This window comes from Tauraco erythrolophus, chromosome 23, assembly GCF_009769465.1.
Source record: "Tauraco erythrolophus isolate bTauEry1 chromosome 23, bTauEry1.pri, whole genome shotgun sequence".
Lineage (NCBI taxonomy): Eukaryota > Metazoa > Chordata > Aves > Musophagiformes > Musophagidae > Tauraco > Tauraco erythrolophus.
The window spans coordinates 723,761-748,795 of NC_141487.1; the positions used below are offsets into that span (position 1 = coordinate 723,761).

General features: G+C 49.6%; 1 protein-coding gene across 5 annotated transcripts in view; it reads right to left on the minus strand.

Moving 5' to 3' along the window:
* The window catches only part of ZBTB40 (zinc finger and BTB domain containing 40), a 41,615-nt gene extending 18,165 nt beyond the window's left edge, over nt 1-23,450 (minus strand). For all 5 annotated transcript variants that reach the window (XM_086625601.1, XM_086625603.1, XM_086625600.1 and 2 more), the window contains exons 1-6: nt 23,432-23,450; nt 14,837-15,630; nt 14,085-14,218; nt 7,131-7,326; nt 6,507-6,649; nt 745-937 (exon numbers count right to left, since the gene is read on the minus strand). In XM_086625601.1, the coding sequence (XP_086481727.1) occupies nt 745-937; nt 6,507-6,649; nt 7,131-7,326; nt 14,085-14,218; nt 14,837-15,569 (1,399 nt within the window). In that variant the 5' untranslated portion in view covers nt 15,570-15,630; nt 23,432-23,450. The remainder of the gene's footprint in view (nt 1-744; nt 938-6,506; nt 6,650-7,130; nt 7,327-14,084; nt 14,219-14,836; nt 15,631-23,431) is intronic.
* Between the last annotated feature and the right edge of the window lie 1,585 nt (nt 23,451-25,035).

Below are 25,035 nucleotides of genomic sequence, written 5' to 3' on the forward strand. Positions count from 1 at the left end.
AAGCAACAAACAATAAATCCCCACCAAAACAACAAGAAGGAGGGGACTAGCTGCCCAAGATAAGGATGTCTAACGGGGACACTAAACGTGGGACTCCGACCAGCACACTCTGCTCCACACAGGGGACAAGTCAGTGACCACGATGTGCAGCAATGCTCCCTGGATCAAGGACAGGAGCACAGCCCAACCAAATTTTCCCCACAATCTGTCTCAATCACAAGGAGTTCACAAAGACAGCAGTGAGGTAAGACACTGTATTTAATGTCAAGACATCTACAACTTTGGGGAAGTTTAGGTATTTGCTCTCAAAGCCAGCAAGTACGACAAGTTAAAGTCACCAGTGGACCAGACTTTGGTAAAGATGCTTTCACCTATGAGGCATTTATTACGTGAAAAATGTTCTATTTATTTTGGAGACACGCGTCACTGCTGCTTTTAAGTGATTCAAACCAAAAAAATAATTTGACATCCTAGTTTCTGCCCTATCAGTGACAAACTCAAGGAAGGAGTCCAGCAGGCTTCTGCCCCACACTGCTCATTTCATTGCAAAGCAGAAGCCTTCTTGCTGGCATAGTCCCCCCACTCCAGTGCTCCCAGATCATTTTTGTTTGAATAAAATGGCCATCCCATTCCCTTACATGAAAGCAAGATTATAAGAGCATGCTGAAGTCCAGGTAAGCATCCAAACTGCCTGGCAATTCCCTGAACTGAGTCCCCAGGCTCTGAAGTTTAGTACACTCATACCTTTGCTATTAGAGACGTTTGCTGTTGCCACCAAGTTGTCTAGCAGAAGGTGGAGACCAGGGAATGATGATTTCACAGCCCCCAGAAGTTTGACCAGACTTTCTGCTTTCAGAGTTTTCTCTTCATCCACCTTCCTGAGCAGATTGTCCATGGCTTCCCTCTGAGAGCCGCCTTCACAGCAATCCAAAACTACCTGCGACAAAGAAACCGCCAAGAACCTGTTTGTGAGAGCTTCCTACAAATTCTTGGATCTGAATAGAGATCAGAGAAATAGGAACGGTATCACAGTACGCAGTTCTGCAATAAATCCGTATCCACCGCTTCCACTAATTTGCTTAACTGGGAGGTGTTACAGGGTGCTGGTTACAGGAACATCTAAACACATCCCAGGTATACCTGACGTGCGTCACCTTGAAAACTACTCTGGTGGGTTCTTCCATCACGTCTGCCTCTTGGAAGTGGATGACAAGCAAAGAACATTTTTTCAAAAGACACAAAAATAGACTTAAAGACAGGGTTCAAAACGATATTTCATTTAATATTTTTAATAAGTACTTTTAAAATTGGCAGTTTCTTTTCCCTTGTGTCCTCAATTCTTCTGCTTGCCATCAAAAGACACAGATGGACAGAAAAAAATACCTAAAAGCTCTCATTATTTAAATAAGCATCCTATTAATTGAATAATTATTTCTATGACAGGGCCACATGAGGCATCTCTTACGTGAGACGCAATAACTACAGCCTGGAAAAGCTCTCATATGCCAGTGTAGTACCTAGGAGGCTCCTACAAGGGAAAGCCAGTTGGCAAATACAGGCTGACCTCCTCTCTGCAGACACTGTGCTCCCAAGCATTTGAAATGTAGGACTGGCAGAAACTCTGTAGGTCACCAGCCCGGTTCCCTGCTGTCGTAAGCACAGTCCCATTAATAAAATTATTAAGATCTGTCCTAAAACTAGTTACATTTTTCCTCCCTTTCCCCCGGTTGGAAAGCTCTTCCACAGTCTCATTCCCTTGTTGATTCTTCTAATTTTCAGCTTAAATTTATTCATGGCCAGTGTATACCCATTTGTTCAGGTGCCAACATTATCTTTTAGCTTAAAATGCTCTTCTCAATTCTCCGAGGGGTTTACCCTACCCTTCCTCTGCAATTTCTTTATAAGAGCGCGATCACATTCCCTTTCAGTTTTCATTTTACTCGTCTAAATAAGACAGCTCCTCTCATAAAACAGCTTCTCCCCTTCCCTGATCCTACGACTGCAGATGTGTCTCTGCTGCAATGCGAATTCACCTTTTTTGAACAAAAAAGAAACGGAAATTTCAGACGAGGTCTTAGTTCCTGGTTCTCGTTACTGCAACTAAACGCGCCCTTCGCTTTACACTACCACGGCATTCAGTCCTCACTATTGCGTTCTCCAGCCAGGTAATCCTTCTCCCTCTTGCAGATCCTCAGCTTTGTGGACAAAAGATCCCGGTTTTGCTCACCAGTAAGTTTTGCTTTGATGTTTTTGTGTCAGTAACATTAGTGTTAATATTAAGTAAGTGCCAAGAATCCCACCGGAAATCTTGCTCCGACCTGTCAGTCCTGCCTTCAGCACAATCTGTAGTCACCTCCCCGTAACGTACATCCTTTTTTAATACTGCTTGCTCTAGTTTAACAATTTCCTCACATGAAATTCAAATGCTTTGCTCGTCTAGATGGAGGCAGGAAAAACCCATTTTTATCTCATCAAATAAAGATTCCAGGTCAGGCAGAAGCAATTTACTTGAACACCCTTTGCTGCGTTTTATCCCATTTGTTTCCTTATACACAGTGCTTCGGCTACATGCGTCCTCCAGCCTGTCCCAACACGTATTCCTGTGCACCCACAGAGCTGGCTGCCTGGATCACTGCTTCCCTCTCCATGTTTGTCCTGGTCATCAAATGTAGGGACCACTCTCAACTTGCAAATACAGTAATAAACCTTGCTGTCACTCTCATAGCCACATGTGTCAGCTCCTCCAGTCTGCTAAGGGATGCCCTTTGAGTTGTGGTTTCACTTCAGCTGCAGGAAATTTCTGTTTCTGTGTCTCTCCTGGATTTGTCCCCAGGCTCAGTTGTGAGTTCGAGGGTCATGTCTTCTCGTTATTCTTTTTCTTTAATTGATGGGACAAATGTTTGTTGCTTATCTCAAAATAGGCTGTGATCACAGAATCACAGAAGGGTTTGGGTTGGAAGGGACCTCAAAGATTATCCAGTTCCAACCCCCCTGCCATGGGCAGGGACACCCTCTGCTACACCAGGTTGCCCAAAGCCCCATCCAACCTGGCCTTGAACACTTCCAGGGATGGGGCAGCCACAGCTTCTCTGGGCAACCTGTTCCAGTGCCTCACCACCCTCAGAGGGAAGAATTTCTTCCTTATATCTAATCTAAATCTCCCCTCTTTCAGTTTAAAGCCATTGCCCTCTGTCTTATCACCACATACCCTTGTAAAAAGTCCCTCTCCAGCTTTCGTGATGTCCAGCAGCCTGACGTACTGCAAGACTCTCTTCATACCTCTAAAGTACATTTCTTTCCCTGTCAGACATCTCAGCCATTCCTTGCAGGTCCTAATACTATTCCTCAAGTTATTCATCCACTCAGGTCTGTAACCTCTCATACAAATTCTCTTCTCTCATTGAGGATGCAAACTTCACATAGTTTTCCTACCTTTAACATGAAAGAAACAAATCCAACAGCTCCTCCTGCACTCTTTCGAGCCACGGATCTCATTAATTAGTTTCTCTCATTTCTAAAAATCTGTCCTTTTATAGCCAAAACTCTGTTAGTGAACCTGTTAACATATCCTCCCATCTAATTCACACTGAGCTGATTCTGGATTGCTCAGTCTGAAGTCATCTTTTAAGAGAACACATAAAGGGGTACAAGAGCAGCGTCTTTTTGGGGAGCTCATGCTGTAACCCACCACTGCTTCCAGGCAAGTGTCAGCTGGCACAGGAATGATGGCCCTGGCAATGAGGGATGCAGCGCTGACTTTTTGATACTCATTTTGACAACAACTGAGTGAGACAGTCAGAAAACATACTCCTGTTCTGCCTGCAATTGGTCTTCTCCATCCCCCAGCGCATCCAGCTACGATTGCTCCTGCAGCGGCCGGTGACCTTGCTCGTGTTGCCATTCATACCTGTCCTAGTGCTGAAGCAGTTTGGTTTGAACATCAAGCTGTGTAGGCACTGCAGCCAAAGGGGAGGGAAAGCACATAGCTCAGAATGTCCAAAGTCTCCTCTAGAAGAGAGCTTGGACAGAAGGAAAGGACGATGTTTCTACTAACTACTCTGATGCTCCAGGTTCAGGGCTGTACCATGGACAGGTCACTCTGAACTCTGTGATGACCTAACCCATGGAACACCACGCACGAGAGGCTACCTGCTCTTCCTTTGTATCCAGGCTTATGTCTCTTAAGTGAGAATCTGCACCCAAAGCCATCCCCCAAATCCTCCGCCTTACCTCCCCACATTACAGAAACACTAATGAAGCCACAAAGTTAAGCACTCAAAAAATAGAAATGCTACCTAAAAAGTTCCCCAGAAAAACAGGAATTTACAAAGAAGCTTCACAACACATCATGTACTGGTTTTCCAGCAAAGAAAATTAGACTTTCTCCACACACAGCTTGGTCCAGGCACAGAGAGAACCCAGTTGTCTAGAAAAAAGGCTGTTACATGTAAAACCCGCGCTTGTCTTGCTGAATAAATGTGTAGCTAATGAGGCAGTGACTGTGAGAAGAAAAAGGAAAACCTCGTCTTTATGAACCCTTGGAGAACTAGATCCTATCTCTGCCAGCCCAGAGCTCTAGTGCAATCCTGGAGGAATCAGGTAAGGCGAAACCTTCAGAGGTGGTTGCTAATTCCAGGTTCGTTTTCCCAGTGCTGCACCTGAGACATCAGAGATATCAACTGCACATCTGCCACAGGCCCACCGTTTTAATCAATTTAACTTCCGAAATAATCAAGTACTTTCCCACTTGTCTGAAGGGGGGGTGGAAATAAACAAATAAACCAAACCTGGAAAAAAGGGAACCCCCCAAGGTCAGTCTACACTTGGCAATTTCTGCCTTATATTCCTGCACTACAGCAGGGAAAGACCTGTGCACCCAGCCTCACCGGAGTGCTCCCCAAACACCTTGGTTATTTGCTGGGAACCTGTGGGCTAGAACAAGAGCACGAAGGGATCTCATGGAGAGGAGACGGATTTAGTATTCGGAGCAGGGTTTGGAGGCTCTGCAGCAAACGGAGCATACAGAGACTGAAGAGGATAAAAAGAAACACTGAATAATGCTTCCCCTTCACCAAACGAGGCAGGACTCCCGTAGTATATGGTGGTGGTATGTGTATATATATATATATACTATATATACTTATATATAGTATAAAGGCTGGATCCTGTGCCCAAGGAGCAGAAATATGGCAGCAGAATGGTTTGGGTTTATTGTTTGGGTCTTTTTTTTTATTTTCAGCAGGAAAGGAGATAAAAAATGGCTCCATTTTAACTAATTTCATGAAGACAAAAAGAAGAGGCATATATGAAATATCCTAATCCCCCCACTGCTGATGCAGCTTTCACGGCCAGGAGCTCAGCTCCAGGCACCCCTGCGCAGTCTCCGCTGGCAGTCACAATATCCCCAGCAGATGCCGAGTCCTTTGCTGTATTCACGCCTCCCTCTCATCTCTCACATCCCCATTCCAGGCTCAGGCATGCTGCCTCCGCAGGGGAAAACTCATCAGCCATGAGTCACACCCTCGCCCACAAGGACAAGGTGGATGCTGACAGCACCTTCTCCGGCCCTCCTGCACTGAGCTGCGCCCATTCCCAGGGATGCTCCATGATGGACACTTGGACAGGGACCATGTGCAAGACATTATTGAGGGACTTACAAGACGGGCAGAGGTTCTCAGCCCACCTGTGGGCTTTCCACTCTCTATAATCCTGCATCAGGGGAACTAACTGATGTGACAGACTAGGACAGGAGGTGTGCAAGCTGCGGACCAAACGCAGCATGCGAGGGCACCCTGCAAGTTTCAGCTGCAGAGGCAGGGTATAGCCAGCTCCCACCAAAACACAAAAAAAGAGCAGGTTATGCACAATATTTTGTCCGTTATGGCTTCTGCAAATCGGCACGCATAATGCAATTGTTTACAGGAAAGCAACAGCCCTCCCCACCAACTGCCTCATTAAACACATAAAAAATAATAATAAAAAAAAAATCGGTCAGTGGATGTGCTACTCTTGCAGACAACTGTGAGATAAGAGTTAAAGAAAAGAGTTGAAGCCTGGGGGGTCAGCTGAAAGGTAAGCTGATGTCAGAGTACACGAGGACAGAACTGGTAGACTTGCAGCACAGAGTTTTTAGTGGTTCTGCTGAAACCAAACTGCACTACAGGGCCTTCTCCGGGCTCACAAAAAGGCATTTTCAGGGCCTGTGAGGAGCACCAGGCATCTCCTCCGCCCCAGGGGCGGTCTGACACTGCACCAGACAGCCTTCATCCTGGTGCTGATGCTGCCTTCGCAGCTCAGCTTTCACTTTTCCCACCGTTGAGTGCAGAAGGACCCGAGACACGGCACACGGGCAGCCCGTGCTGTGCAGCCGGGAGGTGAAATCGCCAGGTAAGGCTGGAACATCCCTCGGCGAACCACGCGGTCAGACGGTGCCTTGCAGACACACACCCCCCCCCTCCCTCCCCTCCCCCACAGAGGTTTCCTTATTTCAGATTTTTTTTTTTTACCCGCTTCTCCGAGGCGGTCAGGAATCCCTCTTCTGCCGCCTCCAGGAACTCTACGACGGGGCTCAGCTGTGTCACGCTCTGGATCAGCTCCTCCCTGCGTCCCAGCAAGCGAGCGGTCAGCGTCTCTCCCTCGTCTGTGCTCTCTAGGGGGAAAAGGATTCAGAAACACAAGAGAAGAAACAAGTCAGTCTGAAGGAACTGACAGGCTCCTGAAACTCTGTGAAAGATCTAAGTGAATAGCAAAGCTCATCCCGAGCACAAGCGGCAGAGGAAAACCACTTTGCTATTCTCTTTAAACTCTATGAAAGGAAAACGTCTCATTTATCTAACGGAGCACAAAGCCATAAAGCAAGCTGGAGGTTAACACCAGGTTTGCGAGGCCACTGCTTTGTGGCAGACTCCAGCAAGAAAGGAGCTTTCAGTCCCGAGGCTCAGCTGTGCTCTGACCCACGCTGGCTGCGCAGCCATCGATCCAGCCCTCCAGGCAGCAACGGGGAGAGCCGGGTGCTGCCCGCACCCCACGGCTGCGGGATGGAAACACTCCAGGATTTTCGCCAGCATGTGATAAATCTCCTGCATCCCAGTAAGGACAGAGGGTTTCTGCAGCTGCACCCACTTCTTTACCTGTTTGCTGCAGGGCTTCTCCGCTGCACCCTTCCATCTCCAGCAAAGCCACTCCCAGCTTGGGATTCACATCTTGGAAGAGCTTCAGTAAAGACACGAGGGTCTGAGCATCCAGGGTCTGAGCACACTTCACTTTGCTCAGCAGCTTCTGGAACACAGATTGCTCCCCTGCCTCTGCCAGACAGGCAGCCAGAGCCTGCAACAGAACAGGAGAGCGCACGGAAGGTTTTAATGAGTCAACTGCCTCATACGAACCAACACAATAAGCAAAATTCTGAGGGTTTTGTTCAGGGGACAAAAAAACTAAACAAACAAAAAAAACCTCCACAAACAGCCCACGTAGACACAAGCTGAGCTTGCTGTCAGACAAGGCCCTGCGCTGAGCTCACGCTCTGCAGCCACCAGCCTTGGGCCGGAGGGCTGCAAACCCTCCCCGCCAGCTCTTATCTTTGCAGCGAGCCCCACAAAGTGGGGCTGCTTTCCTCACCAAAGACATCTCTCCATTTCTTTCCCGAACAGCCAAACACCAGTAAGTCTAAGGGACCTAATAAAACACGGTTTAAACACTGTTACTTAGGAAGCCCGAAGCCAGGGCAGGGGATACGAGATGTCACTGCAGAACACGATCACCCGCACAGAAAGCAGAGTACATTTTAAGTGGGGCTTCCAGGAATCCCCACCTTCACGGCACAAAGGAGTCGCATCTCCTAAAGAAAGATTTGGAGTGGAGGCACGCACGCGCCGAGCATCGTGGGCTCCCAGCACACCTGCAATCACACCCAGAGCTCCAAAATCCACTCCGGTGACCTCCGACGGCAACCGGAGGCAAGCGTGCCTGTGCAGTTACGGAAATAAAAGGAAAAGAAATAAGCTGTAACTCGTGCTCCCATTTCCCCGGAGCCCTTTAACGCTGTAAATATTGCCCCTAAAGACACAGGCTCCCCAGCTCTCCAGGAGAGATGCCAGCCTTTCAGAGCAGGCGGCCTTTATTGGAGACTCCAGGGATGCTATGAAAGTACCTTTGAAGTGGAGAGCTCAGCCCCGCTCCGGAGAGGCGGCCAGTTTCTGCTGTCATTGTCATTTTTATTTCCATGATAAAAAGACTGGATGCAACTGCTTGGGGCCGCACCAGGGGGATGGTGGACTGGCTTTTCCTCGCAGGTGTAAATGCTCACATATTAGGGCAGCGTGACAGTGCAATGACCTACTGCACAGAGTATCCGCAGAGGGGAAGCTGCAGGAGTCCCAGCTCCTACCCGCTAACGGCATTTCGCCTGCCAAACAGAGAGACGTGGACATGAAGGGCTCTGTCATAAAGGAAGAAAGGAGACGCCGCAGACGTGCTCAAGAACAAGCTGAAAGGTATTTTTTTTTTAATGCAAACATTAATTTGTAATGAGACTTGATAACCACATCATGTTTGTTCTCAAGGTTTGCATGCCTGGCCCCTTCCAGATCAAAACGAGCCCATAAAATACAAAATATCTTGACTCTCACCATCTTAAAGGTGCTCAGCACCCTGCCAAATCCATGTTTTTACTAATATGGATGAAAAGTAACTTATATCATCACAATATTTTTTTTATTTTTTTTTAATTAAAATCAGCACAGCATTGCTACTCAGAGCTCCCTTCCTCAGTGCGTGGATTTGGTTAATGGAAACAAGTTTTCAGAAACTGAAGGGCTCTGCTATTTATAGTCTCCTTCTGGAAGACCCTTCCTCAGACATGTTGCTCAGTGGGAACAACAGCCTTTTAGCATTGTTTTGAAAGAGCACACAGAGCATTTCAGATTTACTTTGAAGCACTAACGATTCCCAAAGATCCTGGAAAAAATTTAGAAATACTGATACTAGCTGAAATCCCAGCTTTCACTTGGTCATGATGTGCCCAGGCATTACAGCCTGATCCATTACACTTTCACTGCCTGGGACACTTGCAAAACATGGCCAAATTAGCATAAATTAGCACACATCCATCTTCCAGGCTGAAGCAAGAGACAGGCCCTCTGAGTAGGGAAACCAAGTCACCAAGACTGGGTTTAAGCTTGAGCTGTGCCACCAAATAGGTTCAACATCCACCAAGAAGTTTGGTCCCAGTTGGGGGTGTCTGTTCTGATGGCCACAACACTCCTAACTCAGTACCCCAGTGGTCACACACCATGAATCAGCCCTCCCAGCTCATTCATCTCAAACCTCCCCATTTCCAAGGCAGCCTCAAGGCAAGCTCTGAACAGGAACCTCAGAGCAGGAAACACCACAGGAGGTACATCTCCTGTCTCCATAGGATCTCCAGATCTTCCATGTTTTTCCAAATTTCTTTCCTACTACATTCAATTCCTACACTGCTGTACCACAGGACCTCTTGCTCTGCCCCATTGCTCCTTACTATCTTCTGCTCCTTCCAATGTCCCCTGCGGCTCCGGGTAGGAAAACACACAATGCTGCTCATGCAGAACCACAACCTGCTTTTGAAACGGGGAAGAGCTGCAATAGCACTGTGTCCTCCCAGCCAGGCACTAATCTCCCTCCCCACATCAACCCACAGCACTCCTCGGAAGACAGCGCCTCTGGGACCTCCATGTCCCCCTCCAACATGAGCATGAGATGAAGTTCTTCTGGGTGGGGACAGAGATGCTCATAGAGGAGCTGTGGGCTGGCCCTGCAGGGAGTAACCCTGAGCCTGGGCTGGACGGAACTCAGTGGCCTGCTGTCCTGATGGATGTCCTGGGACACAGAGAGGACCTCATCCAGATGGCCAAGTAATGCACATCCCACCCAGGACTGCGGTGGCCTGTGATGAAGGAAGGATGTGAGAAGAGAGGGAGGGCAGGTCAGTGTGGCTACTAGCCCAGATGGCCACTAACCTCTACCCTGCGGGTAGGCAAGCTTACGGCTTTTCACGTCTCACTCATGCTCCTGCTCCCCCAGCGAAAGCACGTCCCAGCAAAAAGCCACTTCAGTGGCTGTTACTGAGTGATCCCACTCAAGCACCAGCTTTAGAGTGAACTCAAGCACCCAACGCCTGGTGGGGAGGGATTTGCAAGAGAAAGGCTGGAAAGCCATGGGGTTTAAGGTGACAGAAGCAGCTGTCTCCCTTCAGACCCCTCCCTCCCAATCCAAGGCACATTCAGTTACAAGGCTCACCCCCAAACTCGATTAATCCTGTGCCAATGCCTCAATGCCACCTCCATTCCCTGAGAGCTGCCAAGTCCCTGACCACAGGAGGCTGGGCACCGTGGGGAAACTTCCAGAGACACAATGATCAGTCCTCTGAGAACGCAAGCTGCTTTGGGTTTTTTCACTCATTAAATTTTCATGTGCATAACATGAAGAAAATATAAAAAAGCCACTGGAAACCTGCACAGACGGAGCCGCTGCCCACAGGGTCGGTGGCAAGGCCAGCACAGGGACTGGCTATGCACATCTGGACCACAGGGACTGGCTATGCACATCTGGACCACAGGGACGCTCGCAGGTTACGACTGCACCGTGAAGTCAATCGGCTGCCACTGTGGACATAACCACCAGAGAAGCACTAGGCTCCCATGTCTGGTTCAGAAATCTGAAGTGCTTTTTTTTCAAGCCTGCATTTGTACATGACTGACGAAGGAGATCTCCACAGCACCTCTCTGGTACTGGGCACGCTGACACCTGCTTGCTCCACACAACAGGAACAAAAGCTCAGCCCAAACTTCCACACAAGTACACCAGAACAGGAGGGAAAAAAGTTCTCCAGCTCTGCCACCACAAAATAAAAACACTCGCAACCTATCACTCCTAATCAGGATGCAGAAGATAACAGGAAACTTCTTTCTTCTGCTGCATCCAGAAATCCCTGCAGCTGCAAACGAAGGATGACAATAATTGGACAGGCCCATAGGCAATGGAAATGATCCACAAGCACAGTGACATTTATTCTACGTGGGAGAATCAGCACTCTCCCACTTCATCTGAACCCAGTAGTAGAGAGAACAAATGAGCTGTGCAATAATTTGAATTGAGTTTCTCTAAGAAAGCACGGGAAGATAAGACTTGACACCAGCAAAGCTCTTACGCTTCCCCAAATTACTGCAATTTCAGTCTTGTTCTCATTTCCAAGCAGGTTTCATCCAGGCCAGAACCAAATTAGATGGGAATAGTTTATGTGAGATGCACAGAGAGACTCTAAAACAAAACCAACACACAAAAATCACATCTCCCTAAACAGAAAAGCAACGCATTCGCATTTTTCAGCCCAGGGAGCAGAACGTAACATCAAAATTCGACCGAAGGAACAATTCTCACAAAAAGCAAGCCCTGCACCACAAACCTCCTTGGCGAAAAGCCCCACAGCCTAACAAATCTCCACTGGAGGTAGCAGGAAATAAGGCAGCAACACCGAGGGGAGCAGACAGGAGCACTGCGGGGACAGGCACCCATGTAGGTACGAGCTCACGGGCGAAGGAACAGAAATATAAAGGCCATGTCCAAGGCAAAATCTCACTGAAACCAGAGGAGCCTGAATACCAGGACAGCCTCAGTGCCAACAGGCAGGCTTGCAAACCCCCCCAAAACACTCACGAGCCCCCACGCTGCCCAGGCTTTGCTGTCCAAAACACATCATTGCTTCCCTAAAGAGTTAAGCCACCCAACGAACGGCTCTGGCTCCGGAGCAGAAAGAGGACGAGCAGGAGGGACCACACGGGAGATCTCCCCTGCAGCATCTCACCAGCTTCCAGACCAACTTTTACTTGCCCCGAGGCACTTAAGAGACTTCAAGCAAATGACTGGTAAAATAATACAAAAAAGGAGAGGTGGGGGGGGGAAAGGAGGAAAAAAAATGATCCACTGATGCCTACCACTGGCACAATCTCAGCCTAATTATGCATCCCGAGCTGGGCTCTTTGGAGCTGAACTTGCACTTTGAGCATGACTTTAAAAATACACTGTTGTGTTTCTCCCAAAGAAAACACCGGGCCCTTGCGGGAAAAAGCTATTCCGCCTGCTGGAAACAGAGCCCAGGCTCGCTGCCGGGGCCCACAGGTCCTGCTTGTCCCGGAGGGCAGCTCAGGGAGGGACGGATCTGGCTCAGCCCTTGCTTACAGGCTGCAGCCTGTCCCCCCCACTGCCCTGGGGCTGACACTTTTCATGCTTGTCACAGCTGAGAAGCGATTTTTCGGGAAGGCTTAAAGAAAATCCATTTCTCATTTATTCAGCGTTTATTTATAGCTGCAGAAAAATTGTCCAGTTGCTGTTTTGCGGCCAGACACCCAAACTGCCTCTGAGCTCCACAACCTCCTGCTTGGCTCCTGCTGCAACGGCTCATTTGGGAGCACAAAGGGCCGGGCACCCGTCTGTGAACCTCACCTGCTGGGTCTTGGAGGTGCTGAAGAAACATGAAACCACAGTTACTGCAAAGCAGTAGAAAATGGGGCTGTCACGCAGCGCAGAAGCAAGGCAGCACACTGGAGCTGCCCACTGGCACGGGGGCATGGAGCTGCCAAATCCCTCCTGGCAGCACCCATCCACACCACACTCCGATTACCAAAGTGTAGAATAGGTAAAACCTTCAACCTGATCTATTTTTCTGAACAGGGTGATGAACAAACATACGAAAACCTAATTGTTCTCAGGGTATGCAGCCATGCTGAGAGCAGTGAACTCACAGGTGCTTGTCAGACTGGCCGGGCTTGGGCTTGCTCCTACAAACACAAATTCGGACCCACATCTCCCTCCTAAAGCTCCAGAGATGTTAAGTTCAACACCGTCAGGAGGGTCAGCAGCTCAGGGAACACTGGCTTTCCTACGTGAACATTTAAAGGCTCATCAGAAAAGAAACCTGCACTCCCTGACTCAACGGAATTCTCCCTGCTGTCATATGGGATTTTTTTCCTAATAAGCATGTTACCTTGGGTTTTTAAAAGCAGAATGCCACCACGGCTGAAACATCCCTTGTCCCATGGTCATACTGATAATGGAGGAACCAAGTGACTTGGAATGAGGCAGCTTCCCAGCCAGCAAGCACAGGAGAATGTAGAGAGCACTGCAGCCTATGGAATTGCATTTCTCGGCTGCAAAAGGTCATCCAACCATGGAACCACCGAACAGGCAGCAGTAAAAGAGTCAGGCTCTCAGTTTTCCACATACAGAAAAGGTACACAGGGCAGTTCACACAGCCTGGTATGGAAAATACTCTCTCAGAAACAGCTCCGGTGAGGAGAGGAAGCACAGTCCCATCCTCACCCTGTATCGCAGACCCTGCGATTGCGCAGCAGCATGCAGCCAGCACGAGGTTCACCCAGACCTGCCACAATCATTTCCAAGCTCCGTGTCCTCCTGCACCACTGCCACACCAACACAGCTGCAAACTGTGTTTCTACGGTGGCTTTGAGCCCGTATCTGGCTACTGTTGTTCAGAGCCCAGAGTATCCTTCAGCATTAACCAAGCACCAGACTCAAACATCCGCTCCAACGGTAACTCAAGCATCGTTCATGAGTGATGACTGCTTTTGAAGTAGCACATTGCCAGGAGAAGGGCAGTGGGGTGGCACCCGCAGCTCCCCCTGGATTGCTCCCCACGAGCAGCCTGCCGTACGCGGAGCAGAGCAGATGCTCCATGGCAAGCCCTCACCAAGGGCTCAGGAAGTCTATTCTGGGATCTCATATGTCAGTCGTTTACAAGTTGATACAGTTCCCGAAGCAAATGCCATACGCAGGAGGAGAGAAACGAGCGCTGGAGCTCTCCTACAACACAACGAAGATTTCTTCAAGGCAGGACAAATATTTCTTTACCTACGCACACAAGTAGCTCCTCTCCAAAGTGTTGCTCAGGTGAGCATTGTTGCCCTTCAAACAACCAGGCACCAGAGCCCCAGTTTCCCATGAAACAATTTCCTAAGCAGGGCACAAACTGTTCTATCCCTCAGCAGGGTGAAGAAAAAACTTGTGTCATTTACCCAAGTAAATACACCTACCTCCTTTTGAGAGGCATCAATTTCTCTGCACTCTTCTAGTCTTTTCAGCACAGCTCGGGCATCAGAAAGGGCCTCAGAGAAAACACTTTCATATCGAAGAAAGAAATCCAGTTTACAGCTTTTGCTCTCTGCTGCTGTGTGAGAGAAACAAGACGAGTTATTTGCTAATTGAAGGGATTCACAGAAAGCATGATGTGATTGAAAGGCATCAGTTTGTAACCGGCACATCGGCTATAATAGGGAAACTGTGACTCACAAATCCCTTCTAAAGATATCACGCAGCCTGGAGGGAAAACCAACAGTTTATTTAACACCAGTCATAATCGGAACATTTATTTTATACCCAGTATAGCCTGTGTTTTCCTCCCATGCTGAACAGCAGTTTAAAGGATAAGCAGGTGACTCTGTTCACTTACTGTTATACAGATTGCCTTATCAACTTCACGTCCTGCACTAACGCACATCCCACCGTACGGCAGATGCAATCACATGCGTGGCTAAGAAAAGTTTTGCTCACTACGGCTCTGGTGAAGCGATAACAGTGAAACAACTGCAAAGGCCAAAGGACAGTATTGCACAGTGCCAAAGGAAGAAAGTCCCTGCAGAAAAGGGGTATAAGTTGGTGCTGCTCTCAACCCAGGGCAAACTAAAAACAACAAACACAGGGGAAAATATCTCCCATAAGAGTAAAACACGAGTCAACGCAGCCACAAAGAAGAGGCAATGCTGTGCCCAGACCTGTGAAGTCTCACCTAAATCCTTCGCTCCTCCTTTCTCCTCCGAAAGCTCAGCAAGCTCCTCTTCTTCCGCCCTGCCGCCCTGCTCGGCACGGGCAGGCTGATCAGGACAAGAGTCTGAATCCTCCCAGAGGGATGTGGAATCACTCGGCATCGCACCCTGGTGAACCCAGGTGTGATTCACAGTAAGTTCCTGGCCAGGAGGAGAAACATCTGCTTCCATTTCTGCTTCTACAGGGCCAGGAGAAGGGGAAACTCTCTGAAGGAGGAGGATATCTGTTCTTCCTTCTGCAGGTTTTTCAGACTGGGGCAGGTTATTAGTTTCAGCATGGTTTCCAGATGACTCTGCTGCCTGACTGGAGACTTCTCTCACTACCTGGTCCTGAGTTGAACAGCTGATAAGGTCCCTGAGGAGGTTTTTGCAACTAACAGCCACATCAAACATCTGCAGACTATCTGCCACGGAGATTACTTTGGTGAAATTGTGCTTCCCCAGTGGGAGTTTGCCACTGTACATCATCTCCAGCAAGAGCACAAACTCCTCAGGGGTCACCACAGAAGCATCGATAGAGATGGTGTCTGTACTGTCCAACAAGGATTTAAAAAGCAGGCTGGCAGCAGCCAAAACTACCTTGTGTGCTCTAAACCGAACGTTTCCAATGAAGATGGTGCAATCACAGAACTGCTGCTCTTTGCAGAGGGCGTACAGCTGCTGCAGCAGCTGCTTGCTGTAACTGGGCAGCTCCATGACCCGGAGGTCTACTGGCCTCCTCTCGTCGTGGTCTCCACACCGCTTTCACAAAGTCCAGCTAGCAAAAAAACAAAGGATCCTGTTAGCACTTTGCTCAGACAGTAGCAAGACAGAACGCGTAAGCAAAAATTACTTTTCAGTTTACAACTGTTAGTAGCTTCCTATGCTGTTCACCGGCTACAGCAAGAAGAGGCCCCTTTCTGAACCTGTACTCCCCAAATTCAGCAATTACCCCACTGGAGCTGAAGAGTCCAGATAATGTTCAAATAGAAATACTTCAGAAAGAGCTTGGAAACGAGTACTGAGTCCCAGAAGTTATAAAAAGGGAGAAGAAGGTCCCTGATGTGCCCCTGATAGAGCTCAGGGAGGCGTGAATGCTCTTCAGATCAGGCACTGATGTTGGTGTCCGAAAGGGCAGGCAGGGAAGCAGTGAGAGAAGATCATCTACCAAACACAGAGGAGAATCTGAGGTGTTGGTTTTGACCTGCAAAGCACTAAGTGGTTTGGGACCAGTTAATTTTCTGCCCACATCACTGCTAAGATCAGCAGGGGCACACAAGTGTTGGAGATAGAGGTCTGCTTGCAGCCCGGGGCCTTCAGCACCTCCCTTCTCAGCACACCACGGCCCTAACTCATCAATTCACCTCTTTCCCCTCAAGCTGTAATTTCTTGCAGAAGTCCACAGCCCTAATCCCATCCACCAGATCCTCCCTTTTACGTTTTTCCACCCCTCGTTGCAGGAAGGAGAACAGATAGGACATCTGCCAACAGAATTTTTTATCAGCAGGATATGTGGAGTTTTTATCTAAGCTACACAAGATAAAGATGTTACTGCCTTGTCTACACGCTGGGATGCCTAACACTGGTGTCAGCAATGATGCTGGAACAAAACAGCATGAGCGCTAGAGAAGGAGCCCCTGGATGGACACAATTTACATGACCTTTCACTGCTTAACATCTCTGCCCCCAGCTTCCTACTCTCTCGTAGGGAACAGGAGTAACATTGTCTATCATCAGGGCACAAGCTTTAGTGAGCCGATGCTCATACACCACCCTGAAGCACTGCCTCGCACAAAAGCAGGCTCAGAGCAACTCCCAGCTTGCACCAAATTTCAAGTTGCAAGCAGATGCTGGGCACAGGTTGAGCTGGTGTCTCACTCCCGCAAGGTGCCCACCCCTCTGGAGTTCAGACTTTGTGGGAACTGGGACCTCCTGCCCACAGGCAGGCAGGACTCCAGCTGTCCTTCTGCATGGCACTGCCTGCGATGGCTGTGGGAAGACAGGAGGCACCAAGAGACATCACTTCACACCAAAGCTACAGACGGCTGAGCAACTGGTTGGTGGATACCACCCATGCATGAGAGCTCTCCTGCTCAGCCAAGAGCTCCCCCATGCTTTATAGATGAAGTACTATGTAATTCATTTTCCAATCATCAGGATAAGACCACAGATGGTTTTGACATCACCTCAAAGCTGGGGTGTCATGCTCTCCATCTGAATACCTTTCAAGTGAGAGCACAGGGTAGGTGGGTCCTTTTCTGGAAGGGAGGGAAACCTAAGTAGTCGCTGATACCCACCCCACCCTCCTGCTTCCCAGGAGCCAGAGCTTCTCTGGGCGCATCATGACTGAAGGCTGTCTGGTCTGCAGCTCATCTCTGCTACTTTGCAAGTAGCAGATCCACCCCCCGACCCATGCACAGGGCCGGCCACCTGCGCTTCCAGCCTATGAAACACACAGGCTCTGCTATCCTCCCACGCCAGTGTAAATCCCGAGTAACCGAGCTGCCATCAGTGGAGCCGCTGCTGATTGTGGGAGAAGAAGGAGACGCGTTTCTTTTGCCAGGCTCGATGTAATCGTGGTTTTAGTCCACCCACTCCTCCCTGGAGTTGAACGACTTCCAGTATCTGAGATGAAATTGAGTCTGCTGGTTAAATAATAATAGCTGTGGCTCTTCCTACAAAAGGACAAGCAGGAAACATCAATGTCCTGGAAGAGACGTCTGCTCACTTTGCCATGAATAGCCTTCTGCATAAAATCTATTGCTTCCACCGTGGCAAGCTGGAAGAAGCAGCAGCACCGTCTGCTCCCTCTATTCCTGGCAAGAACATAGAGGATATATTTGCCCATGACAGCTCAAAACAGTAAAGCTCTAAGCAGCCTACCAGCACGTCCCCTTCTTTATTACAGCAACTCAGAGCACTGCAAAATGCGGCCTGAGCGCTTAGGTCAGACATATTTGTTTAAATACATTTTACTCCTTTAATTCTAGGGACCCAAAGATCCAGTACTGCCAAAGAGAACAGACTTCTTTTAACAAGGGGTGATGGCCAAGACCATCCTCAAGGCAACTGCTCCCTACTTAGAACACACTTCAGGCTTTTATTCAAAGCTTAAGGCCAGAAGGGACCACCACCAGCAATCTGATTTCTCATCCATCACTGCCTCCAGGATTTCCAGACTCAGTAACTTGGGTTTGGCTTAAGCTGCTCTTCCACAGGGTGCCCAGTCATGATAAGAACTGATTTTTAGGGGGAGGACCCTCCACTGCCATAGTTACTCTAACTGTTAAATCACACGCCTTGTTTCCTACCTAAATTTGTCTGGCTTCATCTCCCAGCCACCTAAATTTGTCTGGCTTCATCTCCCAGCCACCTTCTAGATGGCTTTTGAGAGATTTGGCTGGTGGACTGGGCTGAACTGGGAACCCCTCTAAGAGCAGGCAACTAATATTTCAGCAGTGATGGGTGCTTACAGAGTGCAAGCCATCTGCCTCCGCCAGCACCACTGGTAAGAAAAAGCCATTTGTCACCTTTTCAGCTTAAAGCTGCTTCTCTGCATCCTCTTTGGAGCCAGGCTCACTGGGGACTTTTCAGGAATTTCAAACTTCATGAAAAACATGGTTTAACTGGGCTGCTTCTGGGGCCTCTGACACTTGAGCCACATGAGCACTGCCCTCCTCCAAAATATCGGCTCACTTGACTCAGAGGCAGCAACAAAGAAGACAGAAATAATTGCTCATCTTAGCTGTAGAACAGCTTTGCAAAATGAATCTTTTGAGGAACATCAGGGGACATCTTAAGCCTCACCCTGCCAGCTTCCCAGGGAGAACACCAAGGTGGCTTCGGAGTTTTCATTGCTAACTGACTTCCAGTGAGACTGCAAAGTCAATCAATTTAAGCCAAATTTTCAAAAGTTCCTAAAATTCCTAAGGCTGTACTTGACATATATGTATCAATATATGTCCTCCTGTCGTCCTATGACCTGTGACTGCTCTCAGGACACCCACTTCAGCAAAGAAGCCCCTTCTTCTTCTGAACCTCCCAAGTATAAGAGGTCCAAAACAGATCTGCAGCAAACATTACCCTCCACAGCCCAGTTACAGCTAATTTCTTCCTTTTCCCAGGTATTTCTGTCCTCACATACCTCCACAGTTTGAGGGGATTATGTCTTTTTCTTCAAGCTACATTAGAACAGGAAAAGGATATGTCGATAGCAACGATGCTTCTCCACAGAGAAGAAGGAAACAGGAACATCCAACTCTATCTACATAACTGAAAAGGAGTTTCCAAATTAAATTACTTCTCTTCATTATTCATATAATTACTTTGATCCAGATTCAACGGATTCAAAAGCCATGCACGTCACTGGGTTCATCAAAAGATAATTGAAATTTAGGACTGAGCACTTTAGCAATTAGACGCCACAGAGACAGGTGCTCCAAAGATGCACAGACGAGGCCACCCCTCTCTCGCAGTTCCGAGGCTGCTGCAGCACCTCTCACCATCAGAAAGCCCATCACAAGGCACTGAAAGAATTTTAACGCCGCCGTGGCCTTAGCAAAAAGATTCTGTGCGGCCCTCGCTGCCATAATTCAGGGCTTTTACAAGGGGCTGCTCAACCCACCCGCTGGCATTCATAAAACAACGCCAAAGGCCGCTCCCTGCATTGATTAGTAGCATCTCAGTGGCCACCTTGAAGATGCATTCCACGACTGAAATTCCTCCTTGGGATGCACATGGGGCAGGCTTTTTTCAGCTTTCGGAAAAAAAAATAAAATTAAAAAACCCCAACCCTTGCTGCACTGCCAAGAAATTAAGCAACAGCATCGCATTGCTTTTTAAAGGCACAAGCCCGCAGCCTGGTGCTCCCTCTGCTGCCAGCACAGCCCAGCACAGTGCCATGCACAGGAGGGTCATGAAGCTTACTAAAAGCAACCTATACACCCGGTGCAAAAGCAGAAGAAAGCAAAAGTAGAAGAAAGCAATGCCTGTGCAACCTCTAGAAAGCTAAAACAAAGCAGGCAGAAGAAAAAAAAAATAAAGTGGACAGAAAGAGATAAGCAAAATGGAAGAATCCAGCTTCTCTGTCTTAAATAAATGCCACTTCTCTTAGAGCTGATCGGAGGGTCTCGCAGGAGCTGAAACCCGAAATGGTCACCAAAGCAAGCCTAGTCTCAGCCCAGGAAGGCTCCCTGCCCCTGGGAGAGGCGCTCATCCCCTCACTGTCCATTTCGCACTTAAAGGCTTCTTTCAAAAGGCTCGTGGAAATCGGTGAACGCAGCAGGACAGGAGGCTGAGATTCATTCTCGTGTTGCTGTGCCCCGCAGTCCCTCGGGTATGACAGCAGCCTCCCAGCAATGGGCAACGTTCTGGTTTGAGCTCTGAGGAGTTAAGGGCAGTGACAGCCTTAAATCAGAATCCGAATACTTTTTGTGCGTGTTTACCAGTTTCCTGTTTTCTTCTTACTAGTATGATGACCTTACAAAGAGGGTTACTGGAAAGCCAGAAAATCATGGACTGCAATTCAGTTTTCTTACCTCTCCCACCAAAAGTAATTCAGTCTTTGAAGTGTTGAAAGAGGCTGAGGGGTCATTACCTTTCTCTGGGGTGCTCCAAAGGGCCAGAGCAGGCGGCGCTCCCAGAGGATAATGTAAAATCCAGTACGAGGAGCCAGGGCGCACCAATTTGTTTTTCAATCTATTTTATTTCAGTTCAGAGCATCAGTGCAGACAGATAACAGAGGAAAATAAGCAACACTTTGACTAAATTCAGCGCTCCGCAGTCTCTAAAGGCAGCAGAATACGCCGCTCAAAAAACATGCACCACTTTGGTTATAGCTGCACTGATGCTCTGAATGAAAAATAATAGATTGAAAAACGAATAGGTATGCTCCAACTTTTAACATCAAGTTTTCCATTACTCTTCAAAGCGAGGGCTGCCCCAACAAGAGAACAAAATCATGCTGTGGAAAACCAACACAAACCCAATGCAACAGCCAAAGTTTGCTCCAGTCGCTGCTCATCCCTGTCTCTCTGTGCCCAAGAACACTGAAAGCGCTAATTATATTTTACAGGTTCCTGTAACATCCTCAAAAAAAAAAAAAAAAGTTGGGCATCTGAACTCCTGTTTGTCAGGTAGGTTTACATCAGAGGACACTGCGTATTGTAATTTATTAGTGGCTTTTTTAAAAAAAAAAACAAAAACAAACCCACTACTTTGACCTGCTTTCACAATCCATTTTGCTGTCAAGAAGCGCACAAGACATTAGTTGTTCCTCACCCAAGAGCAGAAGAAGGCACAATGCACTCATAAGGTGCCTTAATTCAAAGTCCTCTTCAAGCACACAGGGAAAAAAAAATAGCTTGAAAATGACACTTCTCAAGTGCCATCAGCCCACAACGGGGACCGATTCCCTCAGACTCGTTAGTGAAGTACACAGAATTACTTCAAGCTGAATCTACCAAGCAAGCCAGGAGGCATCTGGACTTCCACCACTGTGGAAGTCCAGATGGTCCTGCTTCAGGCCATCAGAGAGGCACCTCCACAGCCCCAAAACTCTGTTAAGGCAAAAGGACCTACAACAACTCTTCAAACGTGAGTGCAGCTGCTTTAAAACAGAGAGAAAGATGCAGCTTCGCAGAGAGAAAGATGTAAGAGCTTTGTGGCATTTATCCCAGGAAGCCAGCTGGCTTCCTCCATCTCCTGGAAGACTTCTGTAACTGCTGAGCTGCAGTCTGGGTGACAACGGGCACGTTTTCAGCATCCTCTTTAAGCAGCACGTTGTGGCAGCTAACTCAAAATATACTGGAAAGAGAGATGAAACGAGAACAAATGAGCAGGGTATGGAAGCTGGAGTGGCTGGCTGGAAGAAGACCTCTGTTCTGGTCCATAGCCCAGTTCCTGCATCACTCTGTCCTCGGACCAGGGTTTGAAACCAAAACCACTTCTCAGACGCAAGGCACTTGGTATGTCTTAACCAAAAGGCTGCAGAATCATGCTGCCTTATGTCATATCTGAGCAAATAAACAGGTGTGCCAGCCTTCCTTTCCACGCAGGAGAAAAAAATCTCACCTACAAGCCTGTCGCTCTCTGGGGAGGTGGTGGGTTTCATTGACCAGCACCCATCACAGCACATTTCCATAACACATCTAACCCAACCTGGGAACACAACCCTGCTCCCTTCTGCTCCATCCCCTCTGCAGCAGCTCTACTGAGCTGGTGGTCACACGAGAAACCGAATCAGACTGCCGATTTCTTGGCTCAATGCAAAAAAAAAATAATCTTTATTTGTCTCTTGATGGGTCAGTCTTCCAACCGCTCATCTCAATGAACAAACACGATTACCAGTCCAACGCAAAGGAGAAGAATCTGCAGCAAAAGGCATGGAAGAACAAGGTAATTCCCTTCCCTGCCTACCTTTAAAATACCACCTGGGAGGTTCCCAGCTTCTGCCCAAGCAGGGGACCATTCAAAGAGCCCCTCAAGTACATATGATGAGAAACACAGAATCATAGAATGGTTTGAGTTGGAAGGGACCTCCAAGATTGTCAAGTTCCAACCCCCCTGCCATGGGCAGGGACACCCTCCACCACACCAGGTTGCCCAAAGCCTCATCCAACCTGGCCTTGAACACTTCCAGGGATGGGGCAGCCACAGCTTCTCCGGGCAACCTGGTCCAGTGCCTCACCACCCTCAGAATGAGGAATTTCTTCCTTATCTTTAATCTAAATCTCCCCTCTTTCAGTTCAAAGCCATTGCCCCCCATCCTGTCACCACACACCCTTGTCCAAAGCTCCTCCCCAGCCTTCCTGTAGGCCCCCTTCAGGTACTGGGAGGTGCTGGAAGGTCTCCCCGGAGCCTTCTCTTCTCCAGGCTGAACAGCCCCAACTCTCCCAGCCTGTCTCCATAGCAGAGGTGCTCCAGCCCTCGGAGCATCTCTGTGGCCTCCTCTGGCCCCGCTCCAGCAGCTCCATGTCCTTCTGCTGTTGGGGACTCCAGAGCTGAAACATCTTCGAGCGATGTTTTGGACAGGGTTTGGCTTAGAGGGAGCGCCAAAATTCTGGCAGAAACTCGCTTGCTTTTAAGCGCAGGTTACCGAAGGAAAGAGCTCTGCAATATTTCCCACGGCGGTGACGCAATCAGCCAGCCCCCTCCGGCGGCAGGGACACGAGCGGCGTTTGCCATGGGAGGGACGCTCGGGTTTTTGGGAACCCACCGAGCGCCCCTGGATTTCAGCCCGCGCTCCCGCGAGGGAAGGGCTCCCTACAAGCCCCTGTCCGCCTGCAGCGGCCCCGCAGAAGCCGGTAGCTCCCCGCGGGGCAGCACGGACGGGACGCGGCGAACCGCCCCGGCCCCGCGCGGCAGACCCGGCCCCCCCCGCGCGGGGTCGGCACGGCGGCGGCGGAGCCAGGCGGAGCCCGGCGGGGGCCGCCGGGGCCGGGGCCAGCGCGGCGGCGGCCGGAGCTGCCCGCCGAGCCCCTCCGGGATTCCCGCGGGGGCGGCGCGCAGCGGCGGGGCCGAGCGGGGCGCGGGCGGGGCGCGGCCCCCGGTGCGGCCGGCGCCACCGTCGCCATGGTTACCTTTATTGGGAGCGGCGCGGCGGACACGGGAACAATAAAGCTTCAACAACAGCCGCCCCTCCCCCTCAACGAGGCCGGGCCGCGCGCCGCCATCTTGAGGCGGCAGCGGGCCGGCTCCCGCGGCACGTGACGGAGGGGCGGGGCGGGGGCGATCCGGCGGCTGCGCATGCGCAGTTGTCTGCGCGCGCTCCCCGCGCGGCGCCGCAGTCGTCCCGCCCGCGGAGCCGCCCTGAGGGGCTGATGGGCGCCGCGGCGGGGCCATCCGTCCTCAGGCGCCCTCAGAGTCCCCTCAGGTGACAAAACACCGTTCTCCTGAGGGCAAAGCAGCCACCAGGTGCAGAAGGCCGCCATGCTTGTCAAGGCCCTGCGTACATACGCTGTGTGTTAGTCTGCGTGCGGCAGAGCACGGGTGGAACAGGCTGTCCGCATGGAGACGGTGCTCAGTGCTGAGAGCCTGTTCTCAGGGCAAAGGTGATGAGACCCTCAACTCATATTTCTGCGTGGCATGGCAGGGGTGCTCCTCGTTCCTCCCCAAGAGCCTGGCAGGACCATGGTGTGCTTATGTTCCCTGGCTGGCAGTAGTCTGAGCCAGCCTGCAGCTCCAGGAGGGCCTCTGGGTGCGTTTTACAAGGGCAGGTAGTGATAAGACACGAGGCAATGGCTTTAAACTGAAAGAGGGGAGCTTTAAATTAGAGATAAGGAAGAAATTCTTACCTCTGAGGGTGGTGAGGCACTGGACCAGGTTGCCCAGAGAAGCTGTGGCTGCCCCATCCCTGGAAGGGCTCAAGGCCAGGTTGGATGAGGCTTTGGGCAACCTGGTGTAGTGGAGGGTGTCCCTGCCCATGGCAGGGGGATGGCAACAAGGTGATCTCGAAGGTCTCTTCCAACCCAAACCATTCTGTGATTCTATGATTCTATGATTTCATTTCAGTGGGCTCTAAGAGCTTCCAGATGGCCCCAGTAAGCAGGACTGCCCCTGCCATCAAACAGCCAGGCCACCAAGTGTCCCTGCTGGCCTCACTAAGTCACGACCATAGCTCATACCCTGGCTGGCAGAGATGTGATCCCTGCGTTACGTCGGGCGGGTGTTTTCTGCTTTAACCAACCACTTGCACAGTGCCAACGTGCACACCTCAAAGCAGCTATTTCCTCTACCCACAGCTCTGGGGAAGTCTTGTCCGACTTGTGTCATTGTGATAGCAGAAAAATTTTTTTTTGCATTAAAATAATTTTTAAAAATTGCCAGACAGTGCAGGGAGCAGCAGGGTCAGGCATGACCGTTTGTATTTCCAGGCCTGGAAGGGGGTTATCTGCTGCCATCTGTTGATGGATTGAGGGGACGCCTAATGAGCCGGCTCATCTGCATAAACAAGTGCTAATTTCGGGATAAATACATGGAGGTGGGGAGAATAGTATCCTCGGCTATATAGCTCAGAGACCAGGCTGCATGTGACCTGGTAGATAGTGGCGGGCAAGCAGACAGGGCCTGGGATTGTGGATCCTGGAGACTGTCAAGCCATCTCCGCAGGAATGTGGATGAAATTCTGGGACTGGCGTGTGGTTGGGCAGATCAGCTTGCAAACAAATGAGTGTTAATTAGAAAC